Source organism: Myotis nattereri (assembly GCF_964212035.1).
Source record: "Myotis nattereri genome assembly, chromosome: 11".
Taxonomy (NCBI): Eukaryota; Metazoa; Chordata; class Mammalia; order Chiroptera; family Vespertilionidae; genus Myotis; species Myotis nattereri.
In genome coordinates this window covers 43899195-43924313 of record NC_138086.1, presented here as the reverse complement: position 1 = coordinate 43924313, position 25119 = coordinate 43899195, and the positions used below count along the sequence as shown (strand labels likewise).

General features: G+C 38.3%; 1 protein-coding gene across 2 annotated transcripts in view; it reads right to left on the bottom strand.

Annotated features, from left to right (window-relative positions):
- Window positions 1-25119, bottom strand: part of CDK14 (cyclin dependent kinase 14) — a 526114-nt gene that overhangs the window by 388993 nt on the left and 112002 nt on the right. For both annotated transcript variants that reach the window (XM_081102330.1, XM_081102331.1), the window contains 2 exons: window positions 12212-12457; window positions 462-556 (listed from right to left, as the gene is read on the bottom strand). In XM_081102330.1, the coding sequence (XP_080958456.1) occupies window positions 462-556; window positions 12212-12457 (341 nt within the window). The remainder of the gene's footprint in view (window positions 1-461; window positions 557-12211; window positions 12458-25119) is intronic.

Below are 25119 nucleotides of genomic sequence, written 5' to 3'. Positions count from 1 at the left end.
AGACAGGTAGGAGTCAGGGGAGGAAGAGTATGCAGTATTTTTAAGTAATTTCTGAAAGATGGGGTAAAAGCTCCTTTTAAAAGATGTCAGGAATGGCCAATACATTTGGCTTTGTCAAACCAGTACTCTTACTCTTAAGCAAATACTAAACCTCCATGAGAAATTAATTGTATGATTCACCTGGAAATGACTTCTCATCCAAGGGTTCCAACTCCAATGAGGGAAAAAGAAAACAACGATGGGGGCGGGGGACAGGAAAGATAAATTGGGCAAGTCCGCAAAACTGTTAGCAGGGAAAAGACAATTCTACTGACTTTTACACTTGTTAAAAGAACAGAAAAAGAAGCCTAAGGGGGGAATTTATTATCTATTAAATGAAAATTACTTACATATAGTGTGACTTAGTATTAAGAGAGCAGGTAGATTTTACATGTGAAATATTCAGAAACTAATGCACTTACTTGCTTTTCCCTTTGTATACTGTAGCATAAGATCCTTCCCCTAGTTTTTCCAGTTTTTCGTACGAGTCAGCTTTTCCAAATTTGGGACTTGTAGGCTGAAAATGGAGCAGAGGGTAAACAAAGCAGATTGTAACAAACTAATTAACAATAAATAACCCAATTCTGCTAAAAATATACAGATCCTCTGTCACTTTTTAAATAATGTTTTTCTGATGCTTATTTTTGAAAAGCAATGCTTATTTAAAAAAACAACAACATAGATATTCAGGGTATAAAACTCCAAATATACAAATGAACAGTACAGAAGTTTAGATTAACCCATAATCTAACCACCCAGAGAAAATCACCATTAAGATTTCTTTCTCTTTTTTTTAACTGCCCTTAACTGGAATCTAATCCATTACCCTTCAGTATGCAGTCTGATGCTATATCTGCTGAGCCAAACCAGCTAAGGCAAATTTTGATATCTCTTCTTCCAATGCTATCTGCATACCGAATATTGCTTTTTTACATAAATGGGATTACACTATCTTGTAACCTGCCTTTTTTTCCACTATTATGACTATTTTCCATGTCATTATATAATCTTCTAAATTAGGGCTGGCAAATCCCACCCACCACCTGTTTTCATATGTCCCATAAGCTTAGAAAGGTTTTTAAATTTTTTAACAGAGGAGGATCAAAACAAAAATAAAATGTTACAGCATGTGAATATTAAAAATCAAATTTAGTGTCCATAAAGTTTATTGGGACACAGTCATCCACTCATTTATATATTGTGCTATGACTTTCAAGCTACAACAGAGTTGTAGTTACAACCAAGATCATAAGGCCAACAAAGCTGAAAGAGTTACTATCTGAACCCTGTTGTAAATCATGACTGTACAAAATTCAGGCATATAAAGTTACTCCTGCAATACCTGTCAGTGACAATGCAAACAGATAATCAGATGTATCTTTCAGGTTCACTAATAATACAAAAGGAACTCTCTTATATCTTCAGAAATCAATCCTTAAGGTTTAGCTGTAACAAAATAGCTCTTCAATAAGAAATGGTTTACCCCCTTGGTCGGCAAACTGCAGCTCTCGAGCCACATGCAGCTCTTTGGCCCCTTGAGTGTGGCTCTTTCTAAGCCTGAGGAGTATCCTAATTAAGTTAATAACAATGTACTTACCTATATAGTTTAAGTTTAAAAAATTTGGCTCTCAAAAGAAATTTCAATCGTTGTAGTGGTGATATTTGGCTCTGCTGACTAATGAGTTTGCCGACTACTGGTTTACCCCATCATGAGCTTAGAAGTGCTGAGAGAGAGAGAGAGAGATCTCATCACTTCTGTGCTCAACTCCTGCCCCTCACCAGAGAGCACTGTCCGCCATGGAAGCAAATGACCTGTTATTTTAATGGCACTATTAAAAAGGGTAATACCAAAACATATTAGAAAATGATAATTACATGAGAATTAAAAACATCTTAAAGGGATTATCTGATCATAGCTATAAGTACATATATAATTGGTCAAAAGTTGTTAATGATTGTGGTACTTTGTAAGTAACCAACTGTAGAAGCTTAGAGAAATAACTTCTTGCATAAAGTTTACAAAACACAATTCTTACTCTCGGAACACTTAGGAAACAACACAGCATCCTGACAATGAATATGACTCCTACCATTTATAAGGATTCTGCGGCAAGTTGAGCACATGCCTCTTACCTCCTTGCCATCTAAAATGCCATGAGTGCCTGAAAAGATATGTTTCAAAAATAATAAACCAGAAACAAGAATGGGAAATAAAACAAAAAAGAAGAGCAATATCTAAGTGAAAATTTGAGGAATTCTGAAAGACAGAAGTAATCAGGATCAAGACTTTGGAGAAAATATTGTGGAAACTTAAAGATCCAACATGTAAGACCATTACAAATAAAAGAAGCAAGAGCCTCTAGGTAAATATGAGACTAAACAACACAGCTGAGCATGAGGTGTCCTCCCAAGCAAAATGCAGGGACATGTGCACAGACGAGACAGCTGAGAATGTGGTACTCAGGCTAGAGGGGCTGAACAACGATGGAAGCAGCCAATAAATACTTAGAGAAAACACGACATGCCCACATCCCCAAGCCGTAATGCCTGCCTCTCACATACAATTACAAGAGACAATTTACAGAAAACTGAATATGCTGACAGCAATTCTCACACACAAAAATGAGTATACAGCCAAAGATCACAAATCATTTCAGGAATATCAATAAGAGAAGCATAAAATTTAATGAGCAGCTCAACTAAAACCCTGGTAAAAAGAGTTGACATTGCAAAGATAAAAATAACTTTGAATAAAAATGACAGCATCTTCAGAGAGATTAGAGATTAAATATTTAATTAATGAAATAAAACATTTAATAGGCAATAAATAAAAGAATGGACATAAGTGAAAACATACTAAGTTCAATGTTCGAATAAAATTTTCCCAGATAACTTTGGGGACAGGTTGCATCTAAACAGAAAATTTACCCAACAAGCATAATATTTTTATAGACAACACTGGCTGAAGAAAGACAATTCAGCAATATTTTCAAAATGAAAAGAGAAATTATTCTGAATCACGAACACTATACTCAAGATAGTTACTCAAATGGGATGGAAAAGCTGCAATCTTACCCCCTTCAAAAAAAGTCTAGATAAAATGAAATGGACTGGCCAGTGCCCAAGGGGAGGCGGAAAGGGGGGTAACTGAATAAAGAAAGTGAAGGGATTAGCTAAGGAACATATATGCATACCTCATGGACATAGACAATAGGTTGGTGAAAGCCAAGGAAAGGTGAAGTGGGAGAAAGGGGTGAACAGGGGGACACCTATTCTGGGAACAACTGCAATAACGTCAACATTAAAAATATTTAATAAAAAAATCTAGATATAAAATTCCATGCTATCTCAATATAAGATGAACCTGGAGTGATGGGGGAATTGCAGGAAGGAAAGAAACAGTAGGATAGGAGAAATAAAGCATGTTGAGATTCAGTGGATTGACTGCTGATACTGATTAACTACACCCTGTTTAAGTTTTAGATGTTTCTAAACTCTTAAATGTTAATCCCTAGAGCAATATAAATAGGATGTACAAATTCCAAACAAATTTGGGGGGAAAGGGAATAAAAGAAACAATTGCAAGGAAAAGAGGGAAAAGGGTAAAAGTAAGAGGCTAAAGGAGGCGGGTACTCAATAGGAAAGAATGTTAAGTGAAAATCATAAAATAAAAGTAAGTCCAAACATAGCAAAAATAAATATTTTTGCAAAATCATGTACTACAGCAATATTGATGGAAGACAGCCTATGCAAAACAAATGGATTATTGTATCTCATTAAAATCAACATTAAAATCCAATAACAAATTTAATCATCATAAACTACTTTGAGCCAAATAATGTAGCTTTGAAATGAATGAAACAGCGCTGGCCGGTGTTTCTCAGTGATTAGAGTGTGGCGAATGAACCAAAGGGTCACGGGTTTAATTCCCGATCAAGGGCACGTACCTGGGTTGCTGATTCACTCCCTACCTAGCCCCGGGTAAGGGCACATTCTAGAGGCAACCAATCAATGTGTCTCTCTCTCTCCCTCCCTCCCTCCTCCATCCTTTCCACTCAGTCTGAAAAGCAATTGGGGGGAAAAAAATCCTCTAGTGAGGATTAACAAAACAATGAAATGTATGAAACAACTGCTAATAGCAATAAAATGAGAAATTAACAAACCCACGATGATAATGGGAGACATACATCGCTCAGACATCAACAAAGCAAGCAGACAACTAATAAGTAAGGGATATGTGGGCTTGCATATTAGAATTAACATTTCAATCTAATACACATATTAATATTTTTTTCAAGAACACATTTAACACCGACAAAAGATGACCACAGATTAGCCACAAAGAAAATCTCAATATTCAAAATCACAGAAACATTCAGTTGCTTTTTCTGAACACAACACAATAAATTAGAAATAAAGAATAAAAGGGAAACTAAATAGTTTAGCAATGTAGGTTAAAAAGAAAGTCAAAATGGAAAACTCATAAATAAATATGTGGCAGTGAGGACATGACATTTTAAGACCCATGGGATGCAGCCAAATCAATACATGAATTAAAATGTAAATACATGTATACATGTGCACATAAGGGAAGAGAAGAAAGCTTGAAAGTAATATGAGTTAGACATTAAACCGCAGCTAGAAAAGGAACAACATCCATAGTGGAAAGGGATTAATAAAGATGATGGACCACCTATTCTTTTCTTTAAGAAACTTGTAAAGTATAAACCATGTATTGAGTTGAATCAAGTAAAACTTAACAGAAAATTACATTCAAAATTACCTGACTGGTCCTGTGTGGGTTATGTTCTCATGCATTTTTCACCACCGGAAAACATCTTGCAAATGTCGCACTTTACCATCACCCTCCTGGGCCCAAGTTTTAAACGGAAATTTTAAAACCTACATTAAACTTCAGTATGAAATGACCTTCAATGGGGAAAATATTGTGTTCCAAGTTCCACTCTAAATTATTTAAAATCAGATTGAAAAGCCTGTATATTTGCTTTCGTGCTCCTTTAAGAATAAATCTAATCTAAGTTGAAGTAAAAAAGCAGCAGCAGGAAATCTCCTCTTTGCTCATATTAGGAAATAAACTGCTAATGCATATTTAGAGAAAATGCAAGACATGGTCTCACAAAATGTGTAAGAGAATATTTTATCTGCCGGGAAGGCACAAATAATTTTCTAAAAATTATTCACTCTTCATAAACTGCCTTAAATTGATGTAATCATTTTGAGACACAGATCACACTACACTTATGACTTGAAAAAAGTGAATTGAGGCCATTAGAAAAACAAGGGGAATGTTTTTTAAAACATACCCCATTCATCTACAAAAAAAAAAAAAAAATCAAGTAAGAGAAAATGCTAATAGCACAAAGTAGTCTATTTATCTAATTAAATGGATTTGGATGCATTAACTGCCATGGTTAAAATATATTCTATAAACACTGTGATGGCAGAAAATTAATATTTCCCCACCTCTGATGGTCCTACAATCAATGTTATTTGCCCTGTGAAACCGATATGTAGATATCATGGAAATACACTATAACTTACAGATCAATCATGCTAGCTCCACAGCATGAATTGCATACACATAATGCCTGTTTGAAAGTTTTCCTAGTCTACAAAGGAATGGCCTGTGGAATAGGCCATGTCTATGAGATAGTCTGAGCTCTAAGAGTTCGAGTCTTATGAAGTCAGTCTCCTACTTTACCTATGCAAAAATGTAATGGCTATGTCAATAAATAAGGAGTCCAAGTGCTACGTTTTCAAAGAGGTCAATAATAAAACGCTTCCCATCAAAAGAGCAAAACTAAGGAGAATGCTGAAGGAGAGGTCCTCTTTTGTTTAATAATTAAGTCCAAGCCTTTGGTTTGCCTTTTTTTCCCTTGCAACTTTATTAAATTATCACATTTAAATAAAGATGCCCGACCATCAGCTTTGACTCTTTGGTGTCAGGTGCATGCATGGATGGGAAACAGCCTTATGGGGCACTTATTCCCTGCTTATCACTTCCCTAGAGTGCAGACTTGAGAGAGCACTTTAGAGAACTGGAAATAGGAGGGCTAATCAGGAATTTCTAAAGGATACTAACACCGCAAAGAGACATGGAATTTAATGAGATAATGTTCATACTTTTTTTAACAGAATAAAGGCACAGAGAACTGTCAATTGTCTGGACCAGTGGAAGGGAACATTGGCATGGATAATAAAGAACTGAATATAATATTCCAGCTGAATGGTGTTTGGACCCTGACCTTGCTATCTCTAGTTCAGTGATGGCGAACCTTTTGAGCTCGGCATGTCAGCATTTTGAAAAACCCTAACTTAACTCTGGTGCCGTGTCACATATAGAAAATTTTTTTTTATATTTGCAACCATCGTAAAACAAAGAATTATGGTTTTGATATTTATTTTATATATTTAAATGCCATTTAACAAAGAAAAATCAACCAAAAAAATGAGTTCGCGTGTCACCTCTGACACGCGTGTCATAGGTTCGCCATCACTGCTCTAGTTCATGGTTTGTGTAATCAACAAAAACTAGATAATATCAAATGTTTACTATGTGCCAGGCTTGAGCTCATCACTTTAAATAATTACCTATTAATCCTTGCAAGAGCAGTTTAAGGTTGGTTCTATGGTTATCCCCAGTTGAACATGAAGAATTTAAAGACTGGAGAAATAAAGTAGCTCATCTAAGATCCTATAGCTAATGGAAGAGCAAGAATTGAAACCAAGTTGACTGGAATCAAAAACAGATTTTCTTTACCACCACTACACTGGTCGAATCTACATGGAGATCTAACTCCCTCTCAATAGGAAGAGATATTAAATTATGATTAAGTCTGTCATCTACTGAAACTCTATTCCTAAAAGCAGGGGTGGGTTTCTGAACTGTATTTATGTTTATAAACCACATGAGTATACCTCTGAGTTCACTGTAACGATACTGTGGCATGGCTATAAGAATGCCCATAGTTTCATACTGAATTCATTGAAACAGATTGTAACCTTTATAGATAACCCCTTGATTAAGAATGTTGATGAGGAAAACCACAAGTAAGAATCACCACTCTATTACATTATACTATAATTATGAGAGTAGGTATGGGGAGAAGGTGGGAAGGATTCCATCAGAACTATGTGACCTCATTAAACAACCAGGATTTGACGTGAACGCCATGTTGGCTAATTTTTCTTCTGCCTTTGATCTCCAGAACAGACTCTATCATCCTGCACTTCTAGCCCCATTAAACACAGTCACACTAAGGTAATCCATATTTGATGGGTAACTTGGTTACAAAGTAGATCTAGATGTTGGACAGAGGGATAGAGCCAAGCACCATGCGTGGTGACAACCTGACAGGGGGCTTGGTTCTGTCAGGGAACTGTCTAGTCCCCACAAGAAGGGCTGTGCCCAGATGAGACCCCCAAGGATGGCCATTGAGCACTGAAGCGGAGTTTTCATTTTCAAGTTTGCACCTCCCTCCCTCTCTGAAGATTGGCCTGCCCATCACAGGGGTTTTTGTTTGTTTTTGTTTTGGTAATAGAAGCATGTAAATTTTGAGTAATTTTTGAAATGTGTAGAGGACAGTAACCTGAATTTGAATATCTGAAACTATGTTCTCTTTAAGTCCAGATGATGACAGCACAGCTCAATAAAATCCCTTCTAAACTGGGCCAGCAAGACGGGCAGGCAGTCTCCTACAGCTCCCCCAACAGTGTTAGCTATGGGAGGGCACAGCTGGGCTGGAGGAGGTGACAGGAACAGGGGAGGGAAAGTCCATCCTGTCAGTGACAGTACTAAACACTACCCATGGGCTAGGCCCAGGAAAGGTAGGCACTCATAAAATGTCTGAAACAAACCAACAAAATCTGTCAAACACCTCTTGAAATAACCCAATTTATATGAAATCACATTCTTTACATTTTGCCTGAATTTTAAAGTGCCACTATCTGAACTGTATCAGGAGGTGTAGATGAATGTGACGCTCACTATAGTCACCTTGATTTCAGTCATGACTCCTGACATAGAGAATGACTAGCATGTGAACATGCATAGAGGTGAACACACTGTTAGGAAGATGTGGTATGTATAACAGTTTCTATACAGTTTTTTAAAATATATTTTTGCCAAAACCGGTTTAGCTCGGTGGATAGAGCGTTGGCCTGCGGACTGAAGGGTCCCAGGTTCGATTCCGGCCAAGGGCATGTACCTTGGTTGCGGGCACATCCCCAGTAGGAGGTGTGCAGGAGGCATCGATGTTTCTAACTCTCTATCCCTCTCCCTTCCTCTCTGTAAAAAATCAATAAAAATATATTAAAAAATAAATAAAAGTTTCAAGCTCTTTAAAAAAAAGATAAAATAAAAAAAAATAAAATAAAATATATTTTTATTGATTTCAGAGAGGAAGGGAGAGGGATAAAAACATCAATAATGAGAGAGAATCATTGATAGGCTGCCTCCTGCACACCCCACACTAGGGATCAAGCCTACAACTCTGGCATGTGCCCTGACCAGGAACCAAACCATGACCTCCTGGTTCACAGGTTGATGCTCAACCACTGAGCCACACTGGTTGAGCTACAACAGTTTTTATAAAAGTCTGTATTGGGTTTTGTATGTTAATTTTATAACTTGCTACTTGTGTAACTTCTCTCATTTTTTTTTTGTAGTAGTTCCATTGATTCTTTTGGATTTTCCAGATATACCTTTAAAAATCCACTTGCTTGCTTTCATGATATGTAAGGATGTTATTCAGCTCCTTAGTCTCCAACCCCCCACCCCCACCCCATAATTTTGTATGGGAATCAACCAGTAATTTTTCTATTGATTATTTTTAAGTAACATTAATTTTGTTGTTGTTTAAGAATAGAGGGGTGTGGCACTAGCTGGTTTGGCTCAGCAGGCAGAGCATCAGCCTGCAGACTAAAGGGTGCTGGATTCGATTCCAGTCAAGAGCACATGCCTGGGTGACGGGCTTGATTCCCAGTAGGGGGGCATGCAGGAGACAGCCAATCAATGATTCTCTCTCATCATTGATGTTTCTATCTCTCTCCCTCTCTACCCCCCTCTGAAATCAATAAAAATATATTTTTAAATAGAAAAAAAAGAGCCCTACCCGGTTTGGCTCAGTGGATAGAGCATCGGCCTGCGGACTGAAAGGTCCCAGGTTCAATTCTGGTCGAGGGCATGTACCGTGGTTGTGGGCACATCCCCAGTAGGAGGTGTGCAGGAAGCAGCTGATCAATGCTTCTCTCTCATCGATGTTTCTGACTCTCTGTCCCTCTCCCTTCCTCTCTGTAAAAAATCAATTAAATAAATAAATAAATAGAAAAAAAAGAATAGAGCGGTGTGGTCCAGATAGCTTTCCTAGTTTTAAGAAGTAAACTTCTTTATTTTCATGAAGTTAAAAAAAAAAAGTCAATTTAGCACATACTATCTTCGCCCATCTGTTTCTCTCCAATACTTCTGGATCTTCTCTTTTCTTTGCCCCTACTGAACCTACCCTGCACAGAAGTATGCTCCAGCGCTTTCTATTCAATGCAGGACTTTGTCCTAGAGCAACGACCTTCAACAGGTGTGCCACGAGAATTTTTAAAATACACAATACCTGACTATTTAGTCAGGGGTACTGACCTCTTTTTATTTAGACTGTCAAATAAAAAGAACAACAGCAGCTAACACAACAACAGTCTGGTGTAAATGAATCAAAAGTATACCTTTTTTATGTCAGGTTGGCAAAAAATATATTTTTGGATATGCAGCAGAATTTTAGTAATTAGTTTATGTGTGTGCCATGAGATGAAAAATCGCTGGTATAGGGAAGTCACAGGATAAAGACCAGCAGACCACTCCAATACCAATAGACCACTCCATGGTCTCCTTGCACTCATCCACTCAGAGGAGCTTCAAAGTCCCCTCCCAGTTGCTGTCACTGTCCTAAGAATGGCCCACGGAGCTGCCAGAAAGCCACACTGATGGCAAGGTAGAGTTTTCCCGGCTCTGAGCATAGTTACCTGCCCCTTGCCTTCCCTGAGTTTCCTCCCCCACTTTCAGGTACCACACAGTTCTTAAAGCTGTTCGTCGTTTGTTCCCCTAGCTCCTATTCTGAGGTTCATGGAGATACCTTCTCTGCTATACAGGGTGGGATAAAAGCAGGTTTACAGTTGTGAGCATGTAAAACAGAGAGTTCATTCTTGAATTATTAATACTTATTGCATTATTTTCCATACAAACAACTATAGACCTACTTTTACCCCACCATGTATTTGTTGCCAATATTATCCATTGTTCTGTTTTTACTATACTAGTTGCCCTAATTAGATAAGAAGTTTCAAAAACTGTCACTGCCTAACCTCCCAGAATCCTCTCCTACTTGATCTTTCAAACTACATTCAAGCATTACTTTAATAAAAATAAAATCTAACTTTAAAGAGAAATACAGAGAGCACCAGGCAAGTTTCAACTTTCTTTAATAAGGATTTTAATTAATTCCTTATTTAAAAAATTAAAATTAAATGTTGAAACCCCATTGTTATTTATACTATGATATACTGATCTTTAAAACTACATGACCCCCCCCGCCCCCCCGCCCCCCCCCCCCCATATCAACAAGCATGGCCAGGCCCACATCCTGGTTTCTATATGCCATTTTCCAATAAGTGGAGCCAGGGCTCTTTAGAGAAATAACTGATCTAGGTCTGGGGCTTGGAAAGTAAAATATAAGCCAAAACTATCCCATAGGACCAGAAAGCAAGGAAGTACTCAAAAAATAAACAAAGGGATGAAGACATCTCAAAAGGACACGGAGCTGCCAATGGCAAGGCAGGAACAATTTGAGCAACAAAAGAAATAGCACAGCATTAGACTGTAACTAGTATTGCAGATAAAAAACAGGACTAGCTAAATGTAAATTTTGTTTAAATAGTAAATAATTTTTAGTGTAAGTATGCCTGACTAGTATTTGAAAATGCCATTTCTATATACCGTTTATAGGTTAATATAATATTAAGATAAATATAAGGTATATATAATTCTCTTTCCATAACACAGGCTTAATCATTTACAACTCCTTTCATTTCTCCTAAATGACACTAAGTCTAAAAGTTCTCCTGGAAGTCAGGAATATATTTCTGTGGCCTACATGGAAGCTGCCTCGCAATCACAAGATGACGGGGCTAGTCTGGGTAAAAGCAGATAATCAATTATCCTCACAAATGTTGCATAAATAACATTTATTTCAGCTTCATTCACACAAAATGTGACACAAAGTTTGTGCGGTGTCATACAGCGTAATTAAAGTGAAGTGTCAATACTCTTCTAGCAATTGACATTTCTTGCTCTGTTTTGGCTCTCGTGGAATTTAATATTTAAAATTTGTGAAATGGCATGTGTTTCTCAGCAAGAGGAAGAGTCAAAATTCTCTTGGCGTTCTCCTCTTACCTTTTAAGAGCATCTATTCAAAAGGTTTTTAAATGTAAGTTAAATCTAAAAATTGCTTAATTTAAAATATAAGGATTTTTTACAATGTTAATGCGGGCTAGTCTTGGAAATATGAGTTTCAGTAGAAAAATTTTACAGTCAAAAGCAGAAATCACCTCAGATATTTATTCCTCCTTAGGTCAAAAGGCAAAACTTGATATAGTTTGAGTTTAGAAAATTCTATTATAATAAAAAGATTTCTCGTTAAGAAGATTCAATGTCTAGCCCTTAAATTTTAAAATCTTTACACTGAAAACAAACTGGACTGAGACAAGTGGATAAATGTTAACATTTATTCTGAAATTACATTCTTTGTGGACTTGCCAAATTCAAAACTGTACTTGCTGCCCACACAGCAAAGTTCAATATCCTCTCCAAGGGTTTGACATATCAAAGGATTTTTAATTGTAAATTCTTCTAACTGAAAACAACTAGAAAAAATTATTTTTCCAAAAATAAGTTGAACCATTTCTCATTTGCTTGCTGGGTGCTTATGAATAAAGAGTCTGTGTATAGTTTGCTGGAGCACACTCTCTCCTTGCCAAGACATTAAACCCTGAGAGAGAATGCATCAAAATGCACTGATGAAGCCACCTGCGCTCTTCCAGCACAGCGTGCTACTCTCCTAAGAGGGCTACTCCTTCGGTTTACCCTCTGATAAAAGACTGCACTTACCGAGCTGGGGCTGGAGTGCCGCCTAACTTTAGGAGACTCTTTGCCAGTGGAGGAGGTCTTAAAGTTAATGCAAGCATTGTTCTCCGAGTGCACCCTCTTTACTTGATTAGTCGGTTTCTCAAATGGGTCAAAAGTGCTCTGTGTCCTCTGGACCCTGACTTTCTTATCCTCAGGAATTGTGTCCAGGGGTTTGATCACTGAGTCCATTCCCTGGCAGTTCCGTGTAGACATCTTTGTGACACATATCTGGGGGAAAAAGAAAAAAGAAATTAAACCCATAACTCTCCTCTGGGACTTTAATATCAAAAATATGCTGAATTGACTTGGGATCGTGAGCACACAATACAATATACAGATAATGTATTGTAGAACTATATGCCTGAAAACGATATCATTTGATTAACCAATGTCACCCCAATAAAATCAATAAAGAAGAAAAATACGTTTTTTAAAATTTTCTTTTCAGTCTAGAAGATAAATAATCAACTAATTTTAACATAGCAGCATGGCTTTTTGCAGAAAAACATAATTTAGTAAAATGGACTATATGTTTTAATTTTTGAGTAAATTATATTGACCAGGTGTGGCTGTCATACAATAGAGTTTTATCCACATGGATGACTGATTGATGTAGAACAAAATTAAAGTGTCTGTAAGAATCTTTAAACACACACACACACACACAAAACACAATGCTGATTTGTTATTCCAAAAAGCATGCCACTTTTAATTTTGGGAGAGACCTAAAAAGGCCACATTCTAACACTACACCAGCTTAAATTACAATGTGAAAAATTCCTCATAATCACTCTGCTTATACTCAAGGCTAACAGTAGAATCTGACCCCTAAAACAGGTTTTCGTAAGGCCTAGATCAGGGGTGGGCAAACATTTTGACTCGAGGGCCACAATGGGTTCTTAAACTGGACCGGAGGGCCAGAACAAAAGCATGGATGGAGTGTTTGTGTGAACTAATATAAATTCAAAGTAAACATCATTACATAAAAGGGTACTGTCTTTTTTTTCAATAGTTTTATTCATTTCAAACAGGCCGGATCCGCGGGCCGTAGTTTGCCCACGGCTGGCCTAGACTCTTACTGTCCCATGGTGGTTCTTGAACTCTGTCCCCGGTTTTACTCTAACTACTAGTGGGATTATTTATGAATCATTAAGAGTTGGATAGCCCAGTCGATGTTGCTCAGTGGCTGAGCATCAACCTATGAACCAGGAGGTCAAGGTTCGATTCAGAGCCCAGGGTTGTGGGCTCATCCACAGTAGGGGGCATGCAGGAGGCAGTCAGTCAATGATTCTCTCTCATCATTGATGTTTCTCTCCCTCTCCCTTCCTCTCTGAAATCAATAAAAATATATATTTTTAAAAAACAGTTGGATAGACTTGCCTTAATAAAAAGAAAACAACAGCTGAGCTAAATCAGATCATTATATTAACTCGTGGGTCATCATGGAAGCAGCTAACACAAGATACAGAAAAAGATCATTATGTTTTTCAAAAGTTTTATGCTTGAATATGTGTGTTTGAAATCTGCCCCCATCTTGACTTCATCTCCAAACTTGAATGGGGTATAGTAAAACCTTAATATGGCTAGAGATGTTGAAAAATTAAAAGTTAACATTTTTTAAATAGCAAAACTAATGGGTGAAAAGGAATAATACTGTAAAAGAAAAACACTGTCTAATACATTACAAGATTTGGCTCATATTACTCCGCCAGAGCCCTATTCCCTTCCCAATTTCTCCAACCCCTCTTTCTACACCTCCCCCACTCTCTCATCTTATTTTAGTCTCTCTGACTTTTGCTCCTTGTTTTCTACTTTATGTTCTAACTCTTTCATTCTCCCTATACTCTAGAGATTTTGTTGTTGTTACTCAATAATTTTATGGCCTCTAGCTTGTCTGAGAAGCTGGGTAGCTTTATTATTCTCTCTAGAGAAAACATAAGTCTGAATTTGCTTTTAAAAATTTTTCTTCTTGTGAAGTTACTGCATCCCTATTTTACAAGGCAGGAAAACAGAAGATAATTCAGATAATCCTATATTTGTTAAAGTAAAACTACAGTGTCTGAGTAATATATATATAGGATGATTTCATACGGGATTTAATGTATCCAGGTGTATGAATAGATATTGATAGATATAGATGTACGTGCAGTCAGATACAAACATAAATGTAGAACACAATGAAATATACAGAAAAAAACACCAAATTCTGTGCTATTCAGCATCAACTCTGTCGTAAGAATATGTCTCAACTATTATGCACAAGTTGGATTCTAATTAAGTCAAATGAGAAGGACATGATATCTTTTATAGGAACAAATCAAGGATGTCCACTCTCATCACTTTGATTCAACATTGTATAAGTTCTAGACAATGCCACAAAGCAAGAAAAGGAAATAAAAAGCATTCACATTGGAAAGGAACAAATAAAACCAACTTTATTCACAGAAAACCACTATAGAATATGTAGAAAATCCAAAGAAATCTACCAAAAAAGAGGCCACTAGAATTAATAAGTTTGTCAAGGTTGCAAGATATAAAATCAACATGCAAAAATCATTTGTATTTCTACATAGTAGCAACAATCAGAAATTTAAATTTAAAAATCAATTTATAACAGCTTCAAACAACATAAAATATTTTGTGATAAATCTGACAAAATACATGCAAGATCTATAGACAGAAACTACAAAACATGGCTGAAAGAAGCAAATATTAAAGGATAAAAAAAACAAGCACAGGAACCAATTCATGGATCTTCAATTTACTGTGACACTTTCAGAAAGAAGCTAATCTCTACATTTCAGCCAGAAAATATTGTTTCTTACTTCATTTAAAAGAAGATTTACAGATGTTTATATAAAACAAATGGGATGACAGATGTGTACAGAATGATGATATAAAAAGATATAAATGGAGATTGAATTGATACATAAATAATGGAGAAATGGTGACCATGTTTGGACTCCAACTCTATCCTTAAAAGAAGCACCAGGAAGCATAAATCCCACAAAAATAACTCTTAATTTTGCTAAGAAAAATACAGTACATTCTATTCAACCCTACATTCTACTTATTATCTGAGGTCTTTGAACTATCTTAGTAAAAGAGGCTTTACTAGATAGAATACTCTTTTTTTCTATATTTATAGGAAAATATATGGGGAAATTTTTTCTAGGTACACGGGGAAAATCCTATCTAATAATAGACAAACATGGTAATTGACCGTGTCTTCGCTACACCTCCCATTGGCTAATCAGCATGATATGCAAATTAACCGCCAACAAAGATGACGGTTAATTTGCATATACCAGCAGGGAGCGTAGCAAGCCAGGCGGCCGAAAACAAGCCGGGAGGCAGAGGCAGGAGCAAAACAAGCCAGGCAGCGGAGGGACGCAGGGGCGAAAGAAGCCGGGCCGGGCGGCGGAGGGAGGCAGGAGCGAAACAAGCTGGGCGGCGGAGATGGGAGCGAAGCCCGCCTCAGCGGGTTTCACTCCCTTCTCTGCTTTGCTCCAGCCGTAGGAAACTCTATTCTTGCAGGAATCTTCCTGCAATGGGCCTCTAGTTTTACTATAAAACATAAAGTTGTAGCACATGTACACCAACACAGCCATAGCACAAAATATTAGCAGGGGATAAATGACAAATGTCACCAGGAATATGTTATGTGATAGAGCAAATAGATTATCCTGGGAGGGCCTGATCTAATCAGGAAAACCCTCCAAAAGCAGCAAATTTTCTCCAGCTAGTCACAGAAAAGAGAGATGTGATCTGGCTAGCTTGTGAGAGAGCAAACATTGCATGGCACAATCTGTGGGGCAGCCTCCAAGTGCTGAGAGTGATCACTGGCTGACAGCCAGCAGAAAAATGGGGACCACAGTAATACAACCACAAGAAAACAAGTTCTGCCAACAACTAGTGAGCATGTAAGAAAATCCTGAGCCCCAGGTGAGATCCACAACCACACCCAATACCTTGATTTCAGCCAAATAAGACTAAGGCAGAGCAACCAGCTTATGCCATGCCTAAACTTCTAACCTACGGAAACTGAGAGCATAACCTGGTAAGTCTGTGGTAACGTGTAACACAGTAGTGGAAAACTAATACACTCACTTTACTGAAACTGCTTGAAGCACTTTGCCATTTGAGCAGAATGTTCTTAGGAACATGCTGCAGATACCACTTTCCGAATTTGATCCACTATATCAGATCCAGGAGAAAACAAGTGATGATTCTGTGACCGGTGTCAGTAAATGCCTACCCATGGAGAGTGTTCTGACCGGTGTACCTCCAGCAGCATGACAAAGCCCAGGAGCAAGTTCTGCACATAATTAAGTTTATACATAGTTTATGCTGGTCTCCACTTCGCTCGGGGTGTACGTGAGTAATACCAGTATCGGCACCGGCTTCATGTATGCATCTTCCTCCAGGAAAGTAATCTATACTTGAGTTTTCCACGCAGGGCAAAGTGACTATTCTGGAAACGTTTCAAGTTTCCAATCTCTGAGACAAACAACTTAAACATGACCTGGCCGTCTCTGTTAACCAGCAGCACAACCAAAAGCAGAATCCAGGCCCTTCTGAAAAATAGGAGAAAGCGGCCTTGTGTCTGACCTCAGGAGCTTCTGGGGCAACTCACCCTGAAGACCCCAAAGAGGAAAGAGCAGGGTTTAGTCTAGAGAAGGACACAGGCAAGGTAAAAAGTAAGAATCGTACTCATTTCCCCAGAAAGCTGCCATTTCTGGCAGCTCATGGAATAAAATCATTGACCTGTGCAGGGTACCTGAGGAGAAGAGTGAGCAGACTGGAGTCCTGGCAATGAAAGAAGGTTCTAGAAACCAGATTACGCACTGGCACTACTCCCTGGTGCTCAATCTTTCTCTGAATCCTTCTATCAACCTGTCAGCAATCTGAACAAACCTCTCCCCTCCCCAAATAGACTCTGTCTTTCTTCCCACAACAAAATGGTTATGGTCAGTGGCGCAGAACGTCTTGATGACAGATAAAACCTCATACTATAAGGAAACCTGAGGGCAGAAGCATGATACGTCCAGTTGGAAAAAATTAATGGGAACCCATAACCTCAATAAGGCATGTTTTTTCCAACCACCAAATATTATAGCCTTTTGATCCACTACTAACTTTCACTTATACTCCTAGTGCCCAGATTTTGGTCTATGTTCCAATTCTCCACTATGAAAAAGGAGGACTCCTGGGAAGGTGACCTGATTCCAGTTCACAGGGCAGAATATCCAGCTGTTACCAGAAAACTGGGATCCTTTCCAAAATGCCAGGGATAATGCTAGAAGGGCAAAGGAGTCTGCCTGTCAGGGTTCTTACTGGCTGAACGGCGATGACGTATTTAAGCATCAAAAGGAAAATAAAGCTACAGTTAAATGAAACCAGTTGAGTTATTGAAAAACCAAGAGCCTGTTATGATTTCAAGAGAGAAAAGTTAATATAAAGGGCAAATGGCAGTTGCAAAGGAAGGCTGAATACAATAGGACACAGTTGGTTTTTAACTCATGGAACTATGAGTAAGCCTAAGAAGTAGGAACTGTTCCAAGAATAAGAATGATTGATCAGAACCTGTGGAGAGAGAGTCTAAGCAGTAAAAGTGTAGAAAGATCAGCAACACAGGATGTTCCAATGATGACAGACCAGGTCAATACTACATAATAGTAGGCAAAAGGATATATGATGTCATCTAACCAATGTTTTACAAAGAATACACATATCTGGTGGAGAGATACCAGACAGCAAAGAAAACTTATGTGAAACCAATGTGGAAAGTGTTCCTTTGGAAATAAGTTAAATTTTAATAACTATGGGAAATTTAACCCTTAGAAAGAAAACTCAACTTCACCGCTAACCAGTGACTCAGATCTGAATCACTCTGGAAAAAGCAACCAAGACCTCAACAGTCCACACCTCAGACCCTATAACCCTGGGCATTCTGAGCAGGCATTGTTTTACTCCTGGATTTGCAAACATCATGCGACACAAAGAAGATTCAAGAAATATTATTACTGAAATCCCTGGAAGGAATCTAAAATAAGCAGATCTGTAGTCTAGAAAGATATACAAAGAAATATAGAAATGACATTGAAATTAAACTGACATGTTGGTATTTTAAATTAGGGTAATAGTGTAGTAAAGTAACCTGCAGTAATCAGATCTGTGCATGCATATTTTCTTTAAGGAGAAATATGTTAACATAATCACACTAAATTAGTGCTTGAAATTAAAGAAATTTGTCAATAACTAATGCTTAAACAGATTGAAAATATGGTTTGTAAAATTATATTAGCTATATATAGTTTTAAGAACTTGGGGAACTTGGCCAAGCACAAAAGCCACTGACTATGGCTGTTTCAGGCACAGAGACCCTTGGGCATTCCACACCCCATCAGTTTCCACTGTCCTTCACACATTTACTGCTTGTGCCCTCAGCATGGAACACACCAACACCAAGCCACAGACTGAGTGTATTATTCAAGACTCTTCTCAAAATTACCTTTGTTCAGAACCCCTGTTGATTAAACCCCATGCACTCAGACCAATCCCATATTAAGAATTCACCTTAGTGACTGTGCATTTATTCCACTCCAATATTTTGCAAACTCGGGGTTGTAATGATTCTTTAAGAGATACTTTAATCTCAACAAGATGATTGTCTCTTCCAAAGGTCAAGGACTGGTTTTCTCTCCTTGTTTTAGAGCCCCCAATAGCACCTTTTCCTTCAAATTTCTGTGTCAAGGATCTGGTAAAGGTTTTCTACTAACTCATAGAAAGTAACTCATAGGATAAAATGGTTTTCTCAAATCATGTGTTCAGAAGAAAACACCTTTGATACCTCTGCCCACAGCCAATCACAGTAGGCAGCTGTCCCATCAGTGCTGCCTGAAAACAGCAGGCATTCCAATATTAACAGGATTCAAGGATCTAGTTTCTCTGTGACTGCATTTTTTCACACTTCCTTGTTCCATTTAGAAACTGAAGTGACAAAATTTACATAAGCAGGGATGTCTCCTGGTACTTGAAAACAGATAAGGAGAAAAAAATCATCACAAAGACCAAAATAAATCCCTGATCTTTTTTTCCCCAGCAAATTCAATAGAGGCTAGAATTTCAAACAAGGTTAGAGAAGCACCCAGACATCCAAGTGTTCCTCCGAATCAATTATTTTGGTTCACTCATCATTAACAGGGATCTCTACACAAACTAGCAGACTCAAATCTCAGTAAAAATTGTTAGAAATTCAGTGTTAGAGGCTCCAAAAGTCACAGTTTGACCTACAATTTTAGCTTGAAGCGCTGTAAAATCCAGACGACGGTCTACCACACTCACAGCAGTGGACTGGAAAGAACACAACTTAATTCAGTTAAGGTTGACATTCATCTCGAGTGAATTCATTTGGACTGAAAATTGTCCCTTTAAATCAACCATTTGCTGGTGATCGGCATTTTCCTGAGTTCAGAATGTGGTCTTCTCTCTACCTCGTACACTCCATACTTTTCATGAAGGCAGACACCAGAAAAATGATTAGTTTCGAAAATTCCAGTTGACCCACAGCAAATATACATCATGCATCAGATAGTGAGCTAAGTCATGGTCTTCTGACATTCACAAAAGGAATATCCTTTACAGGTCCAATGCAAAAGCAAAAATCTTCACACTCTAATTTGTTTTTCCCTTCACCCCCAGCGTGGGCCTGATGGCTTTCTCTTACTCAGTATCTTCTCTCAAAATCTGCTCCCAATAAAAAAAATAACACACACACACACATACACACACACACACACACACACACACCTCAGCCCAGCCAGTGTGGCTCTGTGGTTGAGCTTCAACTATGAACCAGGAGGCCACAGTCCAATTCCCGGTCAAGGCACATGCTCTCTTCTCTTTGGTTGTAGTCTTTTCTTTTCTTTTCTTTTCTTTTCTCATTTGTGTGTGTGTGTGTGTGTGTGTGTGTGTGTGTGTGTGTGTAGAGGTGGCAGTGCAAATGGCTACATGGTACAAAGATATAGGATGTATTAGCTATATGTATGTAAAGGAATATATGCACGAGTGTACTTTTACCTCCAGCTGTATTTTACCAGAACCAAGATCACCTTCAGAACTGTAGTTAATGCACAGTGCACAGGCAATCCTGTTGCTCACACAAGTCAGAATAAGTCACTTAAACTCTCTGGGGCTCAGTTTTCTCATCTGTACGATGAGACAGTTGGAGTAAATAACTCTTAAGATCTTTTACTGCTTGAATCCTCTACAATAAACTGTAGGCATCAGTTTACAGATGGTAAATAATTTTAAATAGGTCAACTAGGTAAGGAGTTATGTCATTTTTAGATGGTACCTCATCATTTGTCACTTAAATATAGGCTGTCTTATATGCTATCCCAAGCAACTGTGAAATCTGTTTTCATGTGATTGGTTAATTTTGCTGGGGTAGGAGGAGGTCTTTGTTTTGCTCTGTTTCTCATGTGTTCCTTATATTTCTATGGCCAGACTGTAAACAGAAACCATATCTTCCATTTCTTTAATGTCTCCAAAGCCCAAAGGACAGCATGGAATGGGTGTTCTGTTAATATTTACTCAAACATGGATTGCTTAACTTATTGCAAGCATTCCCCTTTAACTAAACATTGGCCGTTTTTTAAAAATCAGCCCTAAGAAAACTATATAACAATAAGGCGCCTTCTGAGTCTAGATCTTTCCTGGCCCATGAAAAGGCTTTCCCCAGCTATTCCCACTCACCAGAATTCAGCCTATTATTGTGATTTAATTTAAAAGTGCTTATTTTTCTACTGACCGGTTTCTTTGGGGTCTGACCTAATTTCAATGCAGTCCTGAATCCATGGCTAAGGGACACAGCTGAATGCACAACCCCTGAGGACTCCGCATTCCTTTATGTGGCCGATTCAGTGACCGTAGTTTTGTTACCACCCCTACTGGGCCTCAGTGATGACCACCAAGAGGCTTGATAATAACTTTGCTAATTCTATTATGAAATATTTAGGTAGTTTTCCCAGCAGCTTAAATGTTTATTACATATTGCTAAAATAACTGTATGCAGTTGCTTCCCCTTCTGTTACAACTATACACTTGATTTATATATAAAGGGTACAGTTTTATTCATAGACTACATATGTTTACTGACCTCTGGGTTCTTTATTTCGTCCAAGTCATAATGATAAATTTAACTGTAAGTTCAATAACACCCACAGCAAAGGTAGAAGTACCGTCTCTATTGTTACTTGTGGCCTACATAGGTTTTTCAGAATGTAGTCATCTTTGGGGATAAGAATTTTATCTGGAATATTCTCTAACCCCTTGCTGGTTGCAGACCATCAAGCATTGGCATCACCTGGGATTTCCGGCCCTGTCCCCCTGCCCTTCCCACAGTCCCACTGAGTCAAACCCTAAATGTTAACAAGATCCCCAGGGGATCTGTGTGCACCTTAAAGTGGGAGGCCAGTGCTCTAAACTGTGTAATGACAGGTTCTGCTACTCTGGTCAAATAAGGGACTGAGATTATGAGAGAGGTCCAGCCTTTCAGAGGCAAAATTTGCTTCAGTCTCTAGGTACAATATGGCCAATAATTATTTCAATAATCCTTGGGTAACTATTTTGCTCAAATGTCCCACAAAAGATCATGGTAAGTTCAGATAATCCTTTAACATAATTTTGAACACTGAAATAAAGTGTTTTGATAAGGTATACCAAGTATATTTATAAATTTTAAAAAATCAATAGGATCAGGGTGAGGAATAGAAACAGAAAAATATACGTAAGTTATAACAATAATGTAACATTACTTCCTGCATAGAAATGTATGGATTTCTGTTTTGTTACAGAAGCACTGTTTTGCCATTGGTCACCATATCTATGGGGAAAAAAAAATACCACAAAATTATTCTAAGGAGAATTGAACCCAGAATCTTCCTTTGCTCTTTATTTACCAGAGTTTATTTAGTACCTTTGGAGAAAAAAAAAGAGAAGGAAGTCACTTCAGGATCCAGAAACAAGATTTGAAAAGGAACTTACATCTGTGAAGAGTATGGTGCATCCTAAAACAGATCCTCCCTGGGCGGGGAAGTGGGGGAAGTCCTCTGTCCCCAAGGCATTACTGAACATTTCCCGCCTGGACTGAACACCTCATCCCAAACAGAAGGACATGGCAATTCTGTGGAAGTCTGGGTCACTGTTTCAACTAAAAACTTACTAAATATCCCAAAAAGCTCAAGGGGAGAAAGAAGATAGGTGACTTTTCTGACACCACCCCCCCCCACCCCCACTTGACATCCACAATTATATGCTGGTTAAAATTCCATTATGATAAAAAGACAGTCAAGAGTATAGCATTGGTATCAGATGGCCAAATTAATGTATGGTGTTGGAAAGCAAAATAGAATTGACACCTATATTGCTCTCCCCCACTAACTTAGAGCCATGGGGCTCAGAAATGGATGCCTGAAATGAGAACCCCCAGGCACAAGGGAGTGGCTTTGTTGCGATTCCACAGAGCAAAGCCTATTCCAACCTACACACTCCCAGCCCTGCGGTGGAAATAAACTCCCATTCTCGACAACACAGAAGGACTGAGCTACAAAGTGGCTCACACTGCATGGCCAATTAGTTTCCTCATCAAGACACTATTCCCTTAAAGCTCTTCTTCTAGAAAAAGAAAATCCTGTGCCTGCAAATAGGGCTTCCCCTGCCCCCACAGACTTCACCGGTTCAAAATATAGATTTCCTTCTTATTAGGTTTTGTCGTGGGCCCCACTTGAGAAGACGAAAACAGTGCGTGTTTTCACCGTGCAGAGGTGAGAAATACCTGGCAAAGGGGACTGACCAACATTTAAACATTTTAAAGCAATTTAAAAACATCTGCCATGCCCAGCTGCGGTGGCTCAGTGGTTGAGCATCGTCCTACGAACCAGGAGATCATGGTTCAATTCCCTTTTAGGGCACATGCCAAGGTGCAGGCTCAATAACCAGTAAGGGGCGTGCAGGAGGCAGCCAGTCAATGATTCTCTCTCTTATCATTGATGTTTCTATCTCTCTCTTCCATTTGTCCCTCTCTGAAATCAATAAAAATATATTTAAAAATAAAATAAAAACACCTACCATGTCAGAAGCACTAATAATCAATAAACAGATCAGGCTGAGCACAGATTCATAGAGGCTTGAATCAATAACATGGTGCAGGATGCTTTCTACCTGTACACATTGGCTTGGAACTAATTTGAGGGTTTTTAACAGCATTGAGGACTGGAGTGGCTGTCATGTCTCAAAGGCTGTGCAAACAATAGTCAGGTGCCTTCTGAATTCTGTTTTGTTTCTCTTCTGAGTTTTCCTGCACCACCCGTAGCTTTTTTGTAGGGAGCCAGGCTAGTTGTTCCTTCATACTTATTCCTTTCAAATGTCTGTAGCTCGCTATTCTGTCTCTCATGTAAAATAAAGCATCCAAAGGCACAATAACATTAGAAATGGAAACTGAAAAGACACTGCTGGAGGTACTGGCTGTTCCATTAGGGCCTGGATTTCTTTCCCATGAGAACCATATGGACAGCATTTAAAAATAAATATTATAAATATTCTTAAATTCCTTTCCTGAAGGAGAAATAAAATTGTGTACTCTCTTCTTATTCTGAGACAGGTGGCTACATAAATAAAGACAACTCACATCTCCTCACCTACAATAACCATCCTTTTAATAAAATTTAAATGCATTATTAATGTCTGGATAATAATTTAGTGACTAATGTCATGAGTGATGCTACAAAGTTTAAAAGTTTAATGTTTTCATTCTCATTAAATAAATCCAGACGTGAACCCCACCAATGAATTCCAAAAAATGTAGGGCATCCTTCAATGCAGGATTGAATTTTGAAGCTCTTAAATTTTTCAGAGACACATATGTGGGTCACTAACCACACAGAGCTTATGAAGAGAAACACCGGGAACAATGAACCTTTGGGGAGAAGTGGAATGCAGCTTTCAATGCAGCTTTGACAACTGGTCCATCTACTGTAAAGAGCTGAAATTTCCGCAATAATAGAGTTGAAAGCAATCCACTAACAATAAAGTCCAAACTGATTTCATGAGGACTGGCTCTGTAAACCTTTCCTATGACTGGGACAAGTCACTAGTGAATCCTAACTGACATACCCAAGGCGAATAGAGCAGAGTGGTGGGAGGCACATGCCCTGCTGCTTGTCTGCCACCTGAAAACAGCCCCCAGTGCTCCAGGCGCATCTCACTGTCATCCTTGTATTTCTGAGATCTCATTTAGCTGAGGAATAGGGGGGAGGGGTGCAAACTTTCATCAGCTTGGCAGGAGAGGAATCTATAGAATATAGACACTTCCCAAACCTGCCACGCAATACATGGAATACTGGAGCATTTTTTCACATCCTCCTTTTAGACACTCAAACCCAATTAACATTCAGAAATTGTTATGTGTGCCCAATAATCAAGCCAACTGGAGCAGGAGCTTGGGCAAGATACAATGCAAGTTGTTAGAAAAGAGAGATGGGGATTAAAAACGTCTACAGGATGATGACAATGATGATGATGGCCATTGTTGAGCTCTTATATAATAACAGTTACTATGAACAATGCTTTATATATAGTTCCTTAATTAATCCCTACAACAAGCCCATGAGGTACTGGTATTATCCCGATTTTGCAGATGATTCCATTGAGGCACATAAGAATTAAGTAGCATATCCAAGAACACACAGACAGTCAACAGAGAGAATGAGGTTTATTCCAGGACCCTGACTACAAAGCCCGAGCTATTGAACATCGGGTTGTCTTCCCTGGAACTTCTATCCTGAGAGAAATAAGCAAAGGACAGACCCGGTCTGCAACACTTCTCT